This window comes from Oryctolagus cuniculus, chromosome 7, assembly GCF_964237555.1.
Source record: "Oryctolagus cuniculus chromosome 7, mOryCun1.1, whole genome shotgun sequence".
NCBI classification, from domain to species: Eukaryota; Metazoa; Chordata; class Mammalia; order Lagomorpha; family Leporidae; genus Oryctolagus; species Oryctolagus cuniculus.
The window spans coordinates 6204692-6218975 of NC_091438.1; the positions used below are offsets into that span (position 1 = coordinate 6204692).

Here is a 14284-nt window from a genome sequence, read left to right on the forward strand (position 1 = left end):
CCTGCAGACCCTGGAAAAGGAGGCACCCCCACTCCACGGTCAGCCCAGACTCACCCACTCATGACCCAGTTGTAGGTCCTTGGCTCCATCTTGCTGGATAGGAACAAAGCATGGCCCCACAGGTGGTTCTTCATGGCCCACTCCAGGGCCTCCTGAAACCCAAAGCATCGCATTCAGCAGAGCCTCCAACAGCAGCCACGGAGCCTGCACTCAAGCACTGCCACCCACCCAGAGCAGTCGGGACATCGAGCGGAGCCTCCCACAGATTCACAAAGAAGAAGTGGCGGGACGCAGGTGCTAACCTGCTCAGTATTTTTCTCTAGGCTGTCCCCTTCTCCAGCCCTCACCTTATCAAAATCCATGAAGCTATTTCATTAGCTTCCCTCAAGCATGGTTGCCAGTTAGGTTTATCTCTTTAGCAGAAGATAGCAGGACACTTGTAAGAACCTAAGTACCAAAAGGGAGAGAAGCGCCTCACCTCAAGGATTGATCTCAAAATGTGAGTAGCCAAAGGGACAAAAAGGCTCTCTCTCAGGGTGTGTTAAAGGAACAGTGCCCTTTTAAGCAGCTGTGGCAGGGACTGAGAGCTGCTCACCCAAATCCATGTTCTCCCTGGGCAAAGAGGTAGGATACACCCCCCACCCCGGCTCCCTGACACCTGGATGTGGCCAAGTTCTAGGTCATGGGGTGGAAGTGGAAATGCCATAGGCCACCTCCAGGTAAGGCCCACACAACCACACACACCCAGGGCTCCAAATCTCCAAATGCAGTTCCCCAGCCATATGGCAGGCATGCAGATGACCCCTAGAAGCCTTAGAACTCTAGACTGGAGAAGGGAGAGGGTCCAACCTCCTGAGTCCCTAACCAGCGCCATGCAGCGGCTCCCCTGCCCTGCCCTAGCATAGGAACTGGATCATTTTGTCGATATATGTAGCAGCTAACCTACCCACCTAATGCTGTAACTGATCGCTTGTTAGCTATCAAACACCTGCATATGCCAAGTAAGTGACATCACTCACTAGGTGAGATGGGTCAGTGCCGCAAATTTTAAAACACATACATTTACCTTTTCATTCAATTTTCTGAATAGTTTCCTAAGGGTATAGTTTGTATGTGAGGTTTTTAGCTGGTATTAATGACTTCCTTGGTACCGAAAAATAATAATGTGATTTTGGAGAGGAAGCCACTAATGAGGTCATTCTACGTCCAAGTGACAAGTTCCTTGGTCATCCCAATGTCTCCCCCATATAATCCTATTGAAAACAGACAGACACACACAGAGAGAGAAAGAGATAATAGCCACAGTTAAGGAACTCAGCCTCACATCCACTACAAGTAAAAAAAAAAAAAAATGGTGTCTAGAGTTAGTTTTTGTATGTTTTTTTTTAAAGATTTTATTATTTATTTTATTTGAGAGTTAGAGTTACAGACAGTGAGAGGAAGAGACAGAGAGAAAGGTCTTCCTTCCGTTGGTTCACTCCCCAAATGGCCAAAATGGCTGGAGCTGTGCTGATCTGAAGTCAGGAGCCAGGTGCTTCCTCCAGGTCTCCCACATGGGTGCAGGGGCCCAAGGACTTGGGCCATCTTCCACTGCTTTTCCAGGCCATAGCAGAGAGCTGTACTGGAAGGGGGCAGCCCAGACTAGAACCGGCGCCCACATGGGATGCTGGCGCTGCAGGCAGAAGATTAACCTACTGCACCACAGCGCCGGCCCTTGTATGTTTTATTTTAGAGAGAGAGAGAAATCTACCTGCTGGTTCACTTCCCAATGCCTGCAAGACCTGGGGCCAAAGCCAAGAACCAAAAACTCAATCCAGTTTTCCCACATGGGTGGCAGGATCCAACTGCTTGAGCCATCACCAGCTGCCTCCCAGGGCACACATTGGCAGGAAGCTGGAATCAGGAGCAGAGCTGGGACTCAAACTCAGTCACTCTGATATGGGCAGAATGCATTCCAAGTGGCATCTTAACTACTATGCCAAATGCTCACTCTATGATTTTTTATTTTTAAAAGGACTTACTAATGCGTGGTTTGGGAATCACCAGCTTACTCAGAAATCTGCTCTTCCAAAATCATAATTTTAGAATAAGTGAAGTTATCAAGAACTTATATTGAAGGTATCAATAGTACACAATGCCAGAAATAAGACCCTAGTAAATAAGAATAAAGGTTTTAAAGGTATGTTGGTATCCAACTTATCCCAAGTCACTCTGAACTCATGGACTCCATCTACCCCTTGTTTACCTTTGGTCAAGGGTGGGTTGTGGGGTGCTTAGAACTGAGGCTCAGGTATGAGGCTGCCAAGCTCTAAATGCTGGCTCCATGACCAACCAACTGCCCTACAAATACATTAAATCAAGACTAGACCCTGACTGACAAGATTTCTATGGCAATGAATGGGATAACACATGAGAGATGGTAAGCAAGTGCCTGGCATATAGAAGGTGTTGTTAAATCTTAGCTTTGTTATTATTGTGGATAGGGTCAATATTTACTTTTCATAGAGGAAGAGTTCAGGGGTTGGCCCTGTGGTGCAGCAGGTTAAAGCCCTGTCCTACAGTGCTAGCATCCCATATGGACGCCAATTCAAGACCCAGATGCTCCACTTCCGATCCCACTCTCTGCTGTGGCCTGGGAAAGCAGCAGAAGATGACCCAAGTACTTGGGCCCCTGCACCCATGTGGGAGACCCGGAAGAAGCTCTTGGATCCTGGCTTTGGATCGGCCCAACTCCAGCCATTCATTTGGGGAGTGAACCAGCATATGGAAGACCTCTCTCGCTCTCTCTCTCTCTCTCTCTCTCTCAATCTCTATCTCTGACTCTACCTCTCTCTGTACCTCCATCTTTCAAATAAATTTTTAAGAAGAAGAGTTCATCATAAATTTAGCTCTGTATCCTCCACTGGGTTCAATGCTTTAGAAGTGGTAGCTGCTGGACGTGCATTTGGTACAGCAGTTAAGACATTGGTTGGGATCCCATGTCAAAGTACCTGGGTTCAAGTCCCAGCCCCAGTTACAATTCCAGCTTCCTGCTAATGCACCCCCTGGGAAGCAACAGGTGGTTGCCCAAGTACTCAGGTCCCTGTTACCCACGTGGGAGACCTGCATTGTGTTCCCAGCTCCTGGCTTTGACCTGGCCCAGTCCCAGATGATACAAGCATTTGAGAAACAAACCAGTGAATGGAAAATCCCTCTGTCTCTCTCTGCCTTTTAAATAAATATATTTCTTAAAAAACTCATGGAAGATGGAATTAAAAGATAGGTTTCTTTAAAAGAATAAGTAAAAACTACTAATAAATATTGACTAAATAAATGAATCATTGGTGAAATCACAAGTCCTTCCTATATAGTGAGTGTTTATATATATGTATATATGTTATAATTTGATCCTACTAACTTTTACTGAGTATCGTGTCTGTCACTCATTTTAAAAATACCATATACAAAGATCTCAAGAGAAGAAATATTTAAGTACAAAGATGAAGTCACAAAAGGACTTTAACTTCATTTTTATAGCTAATTTTGAAGTATGAGGAGCCTTTCTAAATATGATCCCCCACTCAAAATAATCTGATTTTGGATGGCAAGTCCTAAAAAAAGAAGTGTTCCAACAAATCAACAAGTGAGGGAAAAAGACCCAGCAGAAAAATATGTAAAATTCATGGCAAAAAAAAAAAAACTTAACAGATATAAAATGTACAAAACTTCACTCATAAAAGCAAATAACTACACCAAATTATATTTTTCTCTCTCAGATTGGCACATAAGAAAACAGTTGAATAACATTTTGGTTGGTGAGAATAGTGAGAATGTGGGGGACAGGTGCATTTGTAGATTGCTCGTGGAATGCATCACTGTAACATCTAAAAAGGCAATTTTCATTCTCTCTCAAAATTGTAAGCCTTTTACCCTTTGACCCAACATTTCCACATCTAGAAATGCGTATGCTGTCATCCTGAGCATAATGACAATGCTGATTCATTCAGCTTTGCCTGACAGCCAACAACTGAGAATTACCTAAAAGTCAAGCTACAGGGCTTTCACTGAACTGTAGTGCATCCACAGGAAACCCTGCAGCCATAAGCAACGAGCAACAACTGACAGAGACGGTGATGCAGATGCTATGTGTTCAAAAGGTGACAGTAAAGAGCAAGGGCAGGGCTGGCGCTGTGGCGCAGTGGGCTAAGCCTCTGCCTGCGATGCCAAAATCCCATATAAGCTTTGAGTCCCGGCTGCTCCACTTCCCATCCAGCTCTCTGCTGTGGCCTGGGAGAGCAGTAGAAGATGGCCCAAGTGCTTGGGCCCCTGCACCCACGTGGGAGACCTGGAAGAAGCTCCTGGCTTTAGATCGGCCCAGCTCTGGCCATTGCAGCCATCTGGGAAGTGAACCAGCGGATGAAAGACTGACCTCTCTCTCTCTGCCTCCCCTCTTTCTGTAACTCTACCTCTCAAATAAATAAATACAATCTTTAAAAAAAAGAGCAAGGGCAGCAAAAACCATCTGAAACTCAATTTTTCCTTTTTTAAATGGTGGGGGGAAAATCCAAAGAAAAGCACTATTTAGTTGTACACGGAAAATTGTATGTGACTCAAATTTCTATGTCCATAAATAAAGTGTTAGCACATCACCGCCATACCTATTCACATACATACTGTCTTTGACTGCTTTCACAGAGCTGAGGGGTTGCAAAAAGACCCAATGGCCAGCAAAGCCCAAAGATTTATAATCTGTCCCCTCATAGAAAGAGTTTACCAACCCCAATAATGTTTTCTGAGATATTCTGATAAATACCAAATGGAAGTGCAGGAATGGCATCAGGTATGCCCGAAGAAGCACAAGAACAAAATAATTGTATGTGCAATGGAAGATCTCTGGAAATTTAATCTACTTTATGAGTTTTGAAAAGCATAAGCGCAACTTCCAAAGTAAACAAGACTTGGGACCAGCATTGTGGCGTAGCAAGTGAAGCTGCCGCCTGCAATGCTGCCATCCCATACGAGCACTGGTTCGTGTCTTGGCTGCTCCACTTCCAATCCAGCTCCCTGCTAATAAGCTTGGGAAAGCAGCAAAAAATGGCTGAAGTCTTTGGACACCTGCAACCACATGGGAGACCCGGATGAAGCTCCTGGCTCCTGACTGTAGCCTGGCCCATCCCTGGCTGTTACTGCCATATGGGGAGTGAATCAGCAGATGGAAGCTCTCTCTCTCTCTCTCTCTCTCTGTAACTCTTTCAAATAAATAAAATAAATATATTTTTAAAAAGCACACATTCTATAACCCAGTAATTAAACTTCCTGGAATCTATTCTGAAAAAATAATAATAATAATTAGATCAGCCAGAGACTTATATAACAAGATGTTCAAATAGTATAACTTATAATGGGTGACAAAATTATAAATAGTTATACTCAACTACAGTAGATGATTAAATAAAACATGGTTTTTCTACGTGATGCTGTTGGAGTATAATTAATGCCTTTGGGTATTTCACCATCCAAGTGTAATCGTAAGTGAAAAGGGAGTAGTAAACAACTATAATTGTCCTGTAGTCTCGTTCCACAGAGGATACATCCCAAGACCCTAGTGGGTGCCTGCAAACATGCATGGGACTAAAACCTCAAGTATCCTCTCCTGTGCATTCATATCTATAATAAAGCTTAATTTACAAATTAGTTGCCATGAAAGATTGACAAAATAACTAATAATAATATAGAACAATTATGACAACATGCTACAATACAACTTATATGAATGTGGTCTCAAAAGAATCAAGCCAAGTATTAATATTTTCAGACAGTGGTTGAGTAACTGAAACCACAGAAAGCAAAAAAATAGAGGTAAAGGGGAACTCCTGTGAACGCCACTCGTTTTTCATGTATATATTAGAAATGCTAGAACTAAATGTATTGAAATGTTAACGGGGGCCGGCGCTGTGCCGTAGCAGGTAAAACCACCGCCTGCAGTGCCAGCATCCCATGTGGATGCCAGTTCAAGTCCCAGGTCCTCCTCTTCTGATCCAGCTCTCTGCTAATATACCTGGGAAAGCAGTAGAAGATGGTCCAAGTCCTTGAGCCCCTACACCCACATGGGAAAATCCAAAGGAAGTTCTTGGTTCCTGGCTTCAGAACAGCACAGTTCCTGCAATTGTGGCCCGTTGGGGAGAGACCCAGCGGATGAAGACCTCTCTCTCTCTGCCTCTCTCTTCTCTCTCTCTCTCTCTCTCTCTCTCTCTCTCTCTCTGCCTCTCCTTCTCTCTGTGTGTAACTCTGACTTTCAAATAAATAAATAGGGCCGGTGCCGTGGCTCACTTGGTTAATCCTCCGCCTGCGGCGCCGGCATCCCATATGGGCTCCGGGTTCTAGTCCCGGTTGCTCCTCTTCCAGTCCAGCTCTCTGCTGTGGCCCGGGAGTGCAGTGGAGGATGGCCCAGGTTCTTGGGCCCTGCACCCTCCTGGGAGACCAGGAGGAAGCACCTGGCTCCTGGCTTCGGATCGGCGCAGCGTCGGCCGTAGCGGCCATTTGGGGGTTAAACCAACGGAAGGATGACCTTTCTCTCTGTCTCTCTCTCTCACTGTCTCTGTCAAATAAAATAAATAAATAAATGATATTTTTAAAAAAATGTTAACAGGTGTAATCTTCTAATGCTGGGACTACACTACTATTGTAGTATCAGTGGTTAAAAACAATGGTAGGTGTGTTTTTATTTTCATCTGCATGAACCTCTCACATGCTCCAAAATGAGCGTGTGCTATTCCTGTAAGAGAGGAGGGGCTGAGGGAGAGGAGTGGTGCTTCCCTTTTTAGATGGAGGCTGGAGGAAGGGTGTACTTGCCTTCTTCCTTCCATAGTAGAGCAACTGAGTGAACTTTCCCACCACCTGCGCAGGCGTCTCCACACTGGGAGGGGTCTCCCCGGTGAGCAGGTTCCGCGGCCCGGAGCTCAGCACCGGCCAGTCCTCATCGGCCAGGTTGATGAGGTTGGCCACAGGGGGCTGCTTCTTGTACTTCTCCAGTTTCTTACAGTCTTGCAGCAGCAGCTCAGCGATGTCGGACCCCGCCATGGACTGCAAGGCAAACAGGTGCATTCTGGGGGCGGAGCCTGGGAATCCTCGTGCTGCCGGCCCAAGCAGGCAGGAAGGCAGCAGGCATGGACCTGCTTTCTCGCAAGGAGGCCAGTCATGTCAACACTGTTCTTTGGGTTGCTCTATTTCAGACTTTGGCTTCACTATCGTGGTTCTTTTCTGCTGTCGGGAGCCACACAGGTCACTGGAGACACGTGGCGTCACAGGTGAACCATCTGGCTACGCGGTAGGTAGCTCGGGAAATGTAGGAGGATCCCAGGGCAGGGTAGAAGGACACCAGTGGAAGTGTCGGAGGCTGAACCTCGCGTGGGCACCCGAGCGGTTTTCCCCTTGGGAAATGTGTTGCTTCCTTTACGCCTGCTTGTCCGAATCATGCCAAATCTGATTTACCCCATCAGCACAAGAACTTACGCCATTCTGGCGACAAAGGAGAACCAACAGTTGCCACAGAAGAGCAGAGTCTCTGCCGCCCGGTGTCCCAGACTTGCGGCTCTGAGCTGCCTTCTGCTGGCAGAACGTCATGACGTCTACTTTGTGCACGTCCTCCCTGCGGAGAGATTTCAGGGGGCAGTGAGTGAGCCGGCAGACACCACCCCTGTTCAGGACCGCAGGCGCCCTTGAGCCGTGCAGGTGTGCTTGGGCTGGGGCTGAGACAGAAGCCTGACGATGCAAAGCCTGTATCTCCAGGAGAGCGCTTCCTTGTAGAACAAAAAGGAGGGGTACCCATTTTACAGATGAGGAAACTGAGGCCAGAGACCTGCAGTGACCACCCAGGAGAGCAGCCAGTGGCCCAGACGTTGGAGACAGATAACCCTGGATCTAAACCTGCTCGCCCACTGCTCAGTTGAGGCATGTCTCTTACCTCCTCTGAGCCTCAGCTTGTTCCCTAAAATAGTGACAATAAAAGAATCTGGGGGCTGGCACTATGGCGTGGTGGGTAAAGCCACTGCCTGCAGTACCAGCATCCCATATGGGCGCAAGTGCAAGTCCTGGCTGCTCCACTTCTGATCCAGATCTCTGCTGTGGCCTGGGAAAGCAGTGGAGAATGGCCCAAGTCCTTGGGCCCCTGCACCCATATGGGAAACCTAGAAGAAGCTCCTGGCTCCTGGCTTTGGATTGGCACAGCTCCAGCTGTTGCGGCCATCGGGGAGTTAACCGCCATATGGAAAACCTCTCTCTCTCTCTCTCTCTCTTTCTACCTCTACCTCTCTACCTCTGCCTCTCTGTAACTGCCTTTCAAATAAATAAATCTTTTAAAAAAAAAATCTGCTTCCACACATAAAGGAATTAGCAACTGTGTGACATATATTACACAGTCAATACATGAGCATAGTCATCTTCTTGAGGACTTGCTATAAATTAAAGCCAGGTTGGCATCAATATCCAAGTGTTTGAATACCCAACTGGGTTCTCTGCCCCACACCTGCATAGCTGTGCGGGGGACAGCGCTCATTTCCACTTGAAGAAGCTGTCCAATACCCCCAGGGGATTTTCTTGGCAAGGAGCTTTGGGGTAAGAACACATTTGTGCAGTGACAACCATCCTGAAAGCCTTCCTGCACCTGATTTCACCCGAGCCTCACAGGCACCGCCTGCAATGGGGCAGGTGCTACACTGCTTCTCAGAGCGAAAACGGAGGCTGCAAGAGGCCCAAGTGACCAGCCCACCCTGGTGCCACTGGTCAGTAGGACGCCGGGACCTGGGAGTCAGGAGCTGCCGCCCAGCCAGGACTCTCCACAACAAGGGCACCCTAACCGGTACCAGCAACCACCGAATGCCTAGTGAACAGTTCCAGTTCACTCCTGCAGAGGGAAGACTTGCACAGCATCTGAATCCTGTCTCCAGAGAAAAAGCCGCTGTTGTCAGTCTCTCCACCGCAGCCCACCTCTGGGTCATTTCCCAGGCTGCACGCCACCTTCCTACCCATCTCTGTGAAGCACACGGGACACCACAGCTCCCTACCACGCCACCGCCACAACACAGGACGGACTTCAAGTTTCCTGACAGCTACGCTAACTTTTCTTTCTGTCCTTCCTCCATCAAAACGCCTTGTTGAAATGACTCTGCTCCAAGTTCGCAAAATGCTGACCCAGGACAGGAAGACTTTTCAGATTTCAAAAATGCTTATGCTCACGTAATTACCTTATAGGTCTTACATAACTGACCTGATCAGGGGTCCCGGGAAACTTCTCATCTCCTCTTGTTCCTCCGAATCGTTAAGAATCACCTGCAGAACATACGATCTGGCCTTCAGGACTGTTCCAGCCAAGGGCCCATCAGTCACATCCAGGTCCCAAGGCCTTGGCCCTAGGACACGGCTCAGTGTCTCAGGTGAGGGCAGGACAGACATGAATCATCGGAATGCCGAAGGTGAGCCGCTAGCATCGCGGGAGAAACAGAACTCCAGCCATCACTTGCCTCGGAGAAGAGCCCACCCCTTCCCACAGCCTCCAGCCCAGCGCCCCACCAGAGCACTCGTTCCCGGACTGCCGAGGTCCAGGCAAGGCAAGCAGGGCACATGCGTCGGGAGGAGCTGGGTGAGCAGTGTGCCAACACCCCAGGGACACGGGGTCTTGTTTACCTCCATGCTGTGCACTTCAACAAGGGCAGTTTGGCCATCCATGGGAGAGCTGGGACTCACACACACCAGCTGACCTCCTGGCCCAAAACCCACAGACACATGAGGGACGTAGAACTTCTTGGGCGCCTTGGGACCAGCCACTGGGACGTCCTCTGACCAACAGACACAGATGGACATTATTAGCAACACTCCCCTTGGAGCCGGTGCTATGGCATGGTGGGTAGAGCCACCACCTGCAACACCAGCATCCCAGATGGAGACCAGTTTGAGCCCCAGCCACTCCACTTCCGATACAGCTCCCTGCTGTGGCCTGGGAAAGCAACGGAGAATGGCCCAACTGCTTGGGCCCCTGCCACTCATGTAGGAGACCCGGAAGAAGCTCCTGGCTCCTGGCTTCCAACTGGCCCAGCTCCAGACATTGCGGCCATTTGGGGAGTGAACAAGTAGATGGTAGATCTCTCTGTCTCTCTCTCTCTCTCTCTCTCTCTGTAACTCTGATTTTCAAATAAATAAATCTTAAAATCTCTCCCACTGCTTTTCTTTAGAAACATGCCACTTGGAATCCAGATAAGACCCTGGGTGGGCTATACTCCATGCATCAGGCAGCTTTAAGCCTCCAAGAACATGTCAGACTAAAATGTAAGGACTTGGCAATTTAGTCCCAAGGTTGATGCGCCCAGCCCAGCCTCTCAGCAATGTGGAGAGGCCAGGGAGTCTCTGGCTCTCAGAGCTGCTGCACTCACAGCAAGTCTCCTACTTCTAGACGAGCAGTTAGCCTTTGGGCCCTGTTTTTGCTTTGCTTAATTCTTCCTGGTCGTCACCTGTTACTTAAAAGCCCAGCTTAAAAGCTCCCAGCCTGCCAATGGCCAAAGGCAGCATTCGATTCCAAGAACCCGCCAAGATGCGATCTCTATTCTAGGAGAAAAAGTGGGAAATGGAGCCAAAGTTGGCCTTTCTGCCTGGAAGACCAAAATAGGCATATGCTGACCCATTCCTGGAAATCCAAGGTAAGGACAACTCTCCACCCAGCCTTCCCCATCGCACTCAACCAACTCCTGTGAACACTTCCGTACCCACCGGCTGGGACTGGCCTCCAGCCCGCTGCAGCGGCAGGATCATACAGCTCAGGGGCGTCCACCATGTACTGACTGAGCTCATAGCTGCTGGAGCTGAGACCAGCCTCGCGTTGCTGCAGAAGGTTGGACGTGCTGCCCAACGACGGCTGAAAATCCAAACCGAGGGAAACATGTGGGAAGGGTGCCAGGGGCCTCCTGAGTGTTTCTTCAAAGAAACAAGTTTAAACTTTGCAGTAAATACAGTAAAAGTGGGTATGTTGCAGGAAGAAGGGATCATTCAGCGGACAGGTGTTTGATAAAGGATGCATTAGGGCCCTGGAGGCAGCGGGCTGTAAACCTCAGCTTTGGACTCCAGTACCCTGCTGCCATGACCCTGAACCTGGGCTCTCTGAGCTCAATCCCTCATCTGTGACACAGATGAACATATCTGCCCTGTATGCTTCAAGGCCTTACTCATGGATTTATTTGTCAACTATTTAATGAACATCTACTATGTGCTACGCATTCCCTTGTACCAAAAAAAAAAAAATCCTTGAACTTAGATTGTTAGAGGCTGCTGAGTAAAACAACAGATTCAGGAGCTCTTTGTGCACCGCCAAGTGCTATCAGTATGTGTGTGGCTGCTGTTACTGTGTTGTTAGCCTTAGGCATAATACTATGTGCCCTGTGTCGCTGGCTACAAGTTGTACAGAGACAGTGTCCTCAAAACTCATACGCATCTAGCCAGGGCTACAAAATGAACACAAGACTGCCAAAAATTAATGGTTCATCTCTACAGTATCTTTGCAACTTTTCCATCAATCTATGCTTATTCCAAAAGTAAGGTCTCTGGTTTAAAAATAAAGAGTTCTATTTTGTGGCCAGCTGGTACACACGGGAAGATTTTGGTGGGAAGAGATGAAAAAGCCATGAAAGTCGTAAAAAGCCCTGCTTTCCGACCTGAATTGGAGGGTTCTAGCAACTTCCACCTCCTGCCAAGCTGACCTGGCCAGCCTCCTGGGGTCCCTAACACCTAACACTGGTGGCTCCACGTGTCTTCCTCAGCCCCTTGAGGTGACTTGGGTGACATTTTTTGAACCTCCTGCTGTGACCAAAATGCAAAGGGGCCCTCAGGGCTTCAGACCCATATGCCGGAAGCAGGCAAGCCAGGAGATGAGCAGGCGTGAGTGGAGCTCTGCCAAGATGGGGGGATGGGCCCCGCAGACCACAGACATTGGAAACCCTGTCCTCAAGGGCCCTGCCAGCCTCCACGGACAGGGCTGCTGTGACGCCCGGCCACGGGCTTGCAGTCCCCACACCACTGCAGCTCACCTGACTCGTCGGGCCCCAGCTGAGCCGACTCTCTGCAAACAGCTCTCCGGGCCTCTCCTGCCCAGAGCTGGAGGCAGGGCCATCTTTATGAGGGTTTCGCCTGTTAGATCGTCTATTAGAAAAACAACAGAAACAGTGAGAGGGGCCTGGGCACACAGCGAGGCTACCCTGCTCCGAGTGCGGGTGGGTGTCGGAGACCCAAGTGCTACAGGGAAAATCAGTGCCTGACATCCACCCCCACCCCGACCCCCACCCCAATTCACTTCCTCAGACAGAAAAACAGGGGCACCAGGGGTTCCACGGTGCAGGCACTGGAAGTGACCTCGGGTCCCAGGGAGAAGGGTTGCTCTCTGCAGTCTGATGTCCTGGTATGCCAAAAAGCAGAGCACTTGGGTCGGTCACTTCCAAGGTAGATGCTCAAAGTGTCTTCCCTGCCCAGCCTTAACAGGTAGATGTGCCGTTCTCAGCACCCAGGAGTGGACAGAGGAGAAGCCACAGGAGGACCCAATCAGGAGCACTTTTCCAAGGCCACCTGTGTTCTGAGGCCCCAGAGAACAGGCTGTCCTTTAGCACCGACCTCGGGTGACTTCACAGAGCTCAGCCCGGAGCCTCTCCACCCAGGATCCTCTTAACAGCTGGCCAGGCCATCAAGGGCTACTCACGTAGCCCTGCGGCTAGAACAGAGGACCTGCATTAGAATCCCTAAGATTTGCCCGACACTGGAGCCAGCATTGTGGTGCAACTGGTTCAGCCACCACTTGCGATGCCTGCATCCCATAGAGGAGTGTCAGTTCAAGTCCCAGCTGCTCCATTTCCAATCAGTTCCCTGCTCCTGTCCTGGGAAGGCAGCGGAAGATGACTCAAGTGCTCAGGCCCCTGCCACCCACGTGGGAGACCCAGATGGAGTCCCTGGCTTTTGGCTTACACCTGCCCTAGCGCTGACCACTGCTGCCATTTGGGGAGTGAACCAGCGGATGGGAGCTCGTTAGCTCTATGTGTCTCCCTGTTGCTCTGCCTTTCAAATACATAAGTCAGTATTTTACATTAAACAGAAATCCGCCTGACATAATCCACATTGGGCTGCATCATGTCCGACCGGCCCCTCCTTTCACACTTACTGGAACTGGGTTTCACTATCTCTTCTGAACGTCCTGCTTTGGTTTTCAGGACGATGTTCGCTGAGGTGTCTCTGATCCCGGTAACTGTCGTGCCACACATAAGGACTCCCTTGCCTTGGCACTGCACCCTCAGAGAAAACAAACAAACAAAAAAATGCGGTCACATCTTGTTTCTCAGCTTCCTTCAGGAAGAGCCTAGCAAACTGTGAACCCAAGTTCCTGAACATAGTGGGCTCAAAACCTCCTTAGCCCAGTGGAATTAAATTGCTGGGTGAGATCTAACAACCAAAGTCCCTAAGATGCCCCTTGGTCCTCCCTGAACCCAGCTGATGGCATGAGTCTCCAAACTGCATATGGTGGAGACAGGGTGTGTGTGTGTGTGTGTGTGTGTGTGTGTGTGTTTTCAACACTGAAACAAACTTCTCTTTCCTAGCAGGTCAGAAGCTGCCACTAGGGGCCAGCAGGTAACGCAGCAGGTTAAGCTGCCGCCCACAACACCGGCATCCCACACAGAAGCGCTGAATCGTGTCCCAGTTGCTCCACTTCTGATCCAGCTCCCTGCTAGTGTGCCTAGGAAGGCAGCAGAGGAAGGTCCAAGTATCTGAGCCCCTGCTACCCACATCGGAGACCCAGATGGAGTTCCAGGCTCCTGGCTCCGGCCTGGGGCAGTTCCAGCCATTGAGGCCATTTGGGAAGTGAACTAGGGAATGCAAGACCAATCTCTCTCTGTCTCTGTCTCTCTCTGTCTCTCTCTCTTTCTTTCTCTCTCCCTCTCTCTGTGTCAAATAAATAGATCTTAAAAAAAAAAAAAAAGATTCTGCCACTAGTTCACACCCTAAACCTATCAGTGTGGTTGATAAAACTCCTATTGGTGGGGCCAGCACTATGGCAAAGCAGGTAAAGCCACCACATGCAGTGCTGGCATCCCGTATGTGCACCAGTTCGAGTCTTGGCTGCTCCACTTTTGATCTAGCTCCCTGCTATGGCCTGGGAAAGCAGTAGAAGATGGCCCAAGACCTTGGGCCCCTGCACCCACATGGAAGACCCGGAAGAAGCTCCTGGCTCCTGGCTTCAGATGGGGCCAGCTCTGGCTGTTGCAGCCATTTGGAGAGTGAACCA

General features: G+C 49.3%; 1 protein-coding gene across 7 annotated transcripts in view; it reads right to left on the reverse strand.

Annotated features, from left to right (window-relative positions):
* The window catches only part of SEC16B (SEC16 homolog B, endoplasmic reticulum export factor), a 73165-nt gene that overhangs the window by 33878 nt on the left and 25003 nt on the right, over positions 1-14284 (reverse strand). For 6 of the 7 annotated variants that reach the window (XM_070076625.1, XM_070076624.1, XM_070076627.1 and 3 more), the window contains 8 exon segments: positions 13166-13286; positions 12048-12159; positions 10738-10882; positions 9661-9812; positions 9245-9306; positions 7492-7627; positions 6832-7062; positions 55-152 (listed from right to left, as the gene is read on the reverse strand). In XM_070076625.1, coding sequence (XP_069932726.1) covers positions 55-152; positions 6832-7062; positions 7492-7627; positions 9245-9306; positions 9661-9812; positions 10738-10882; positions 12048-12159; positions 13166-13286 — 1057 coding nt within the window. 7 annotated transcript variants of the gene reach the window in all.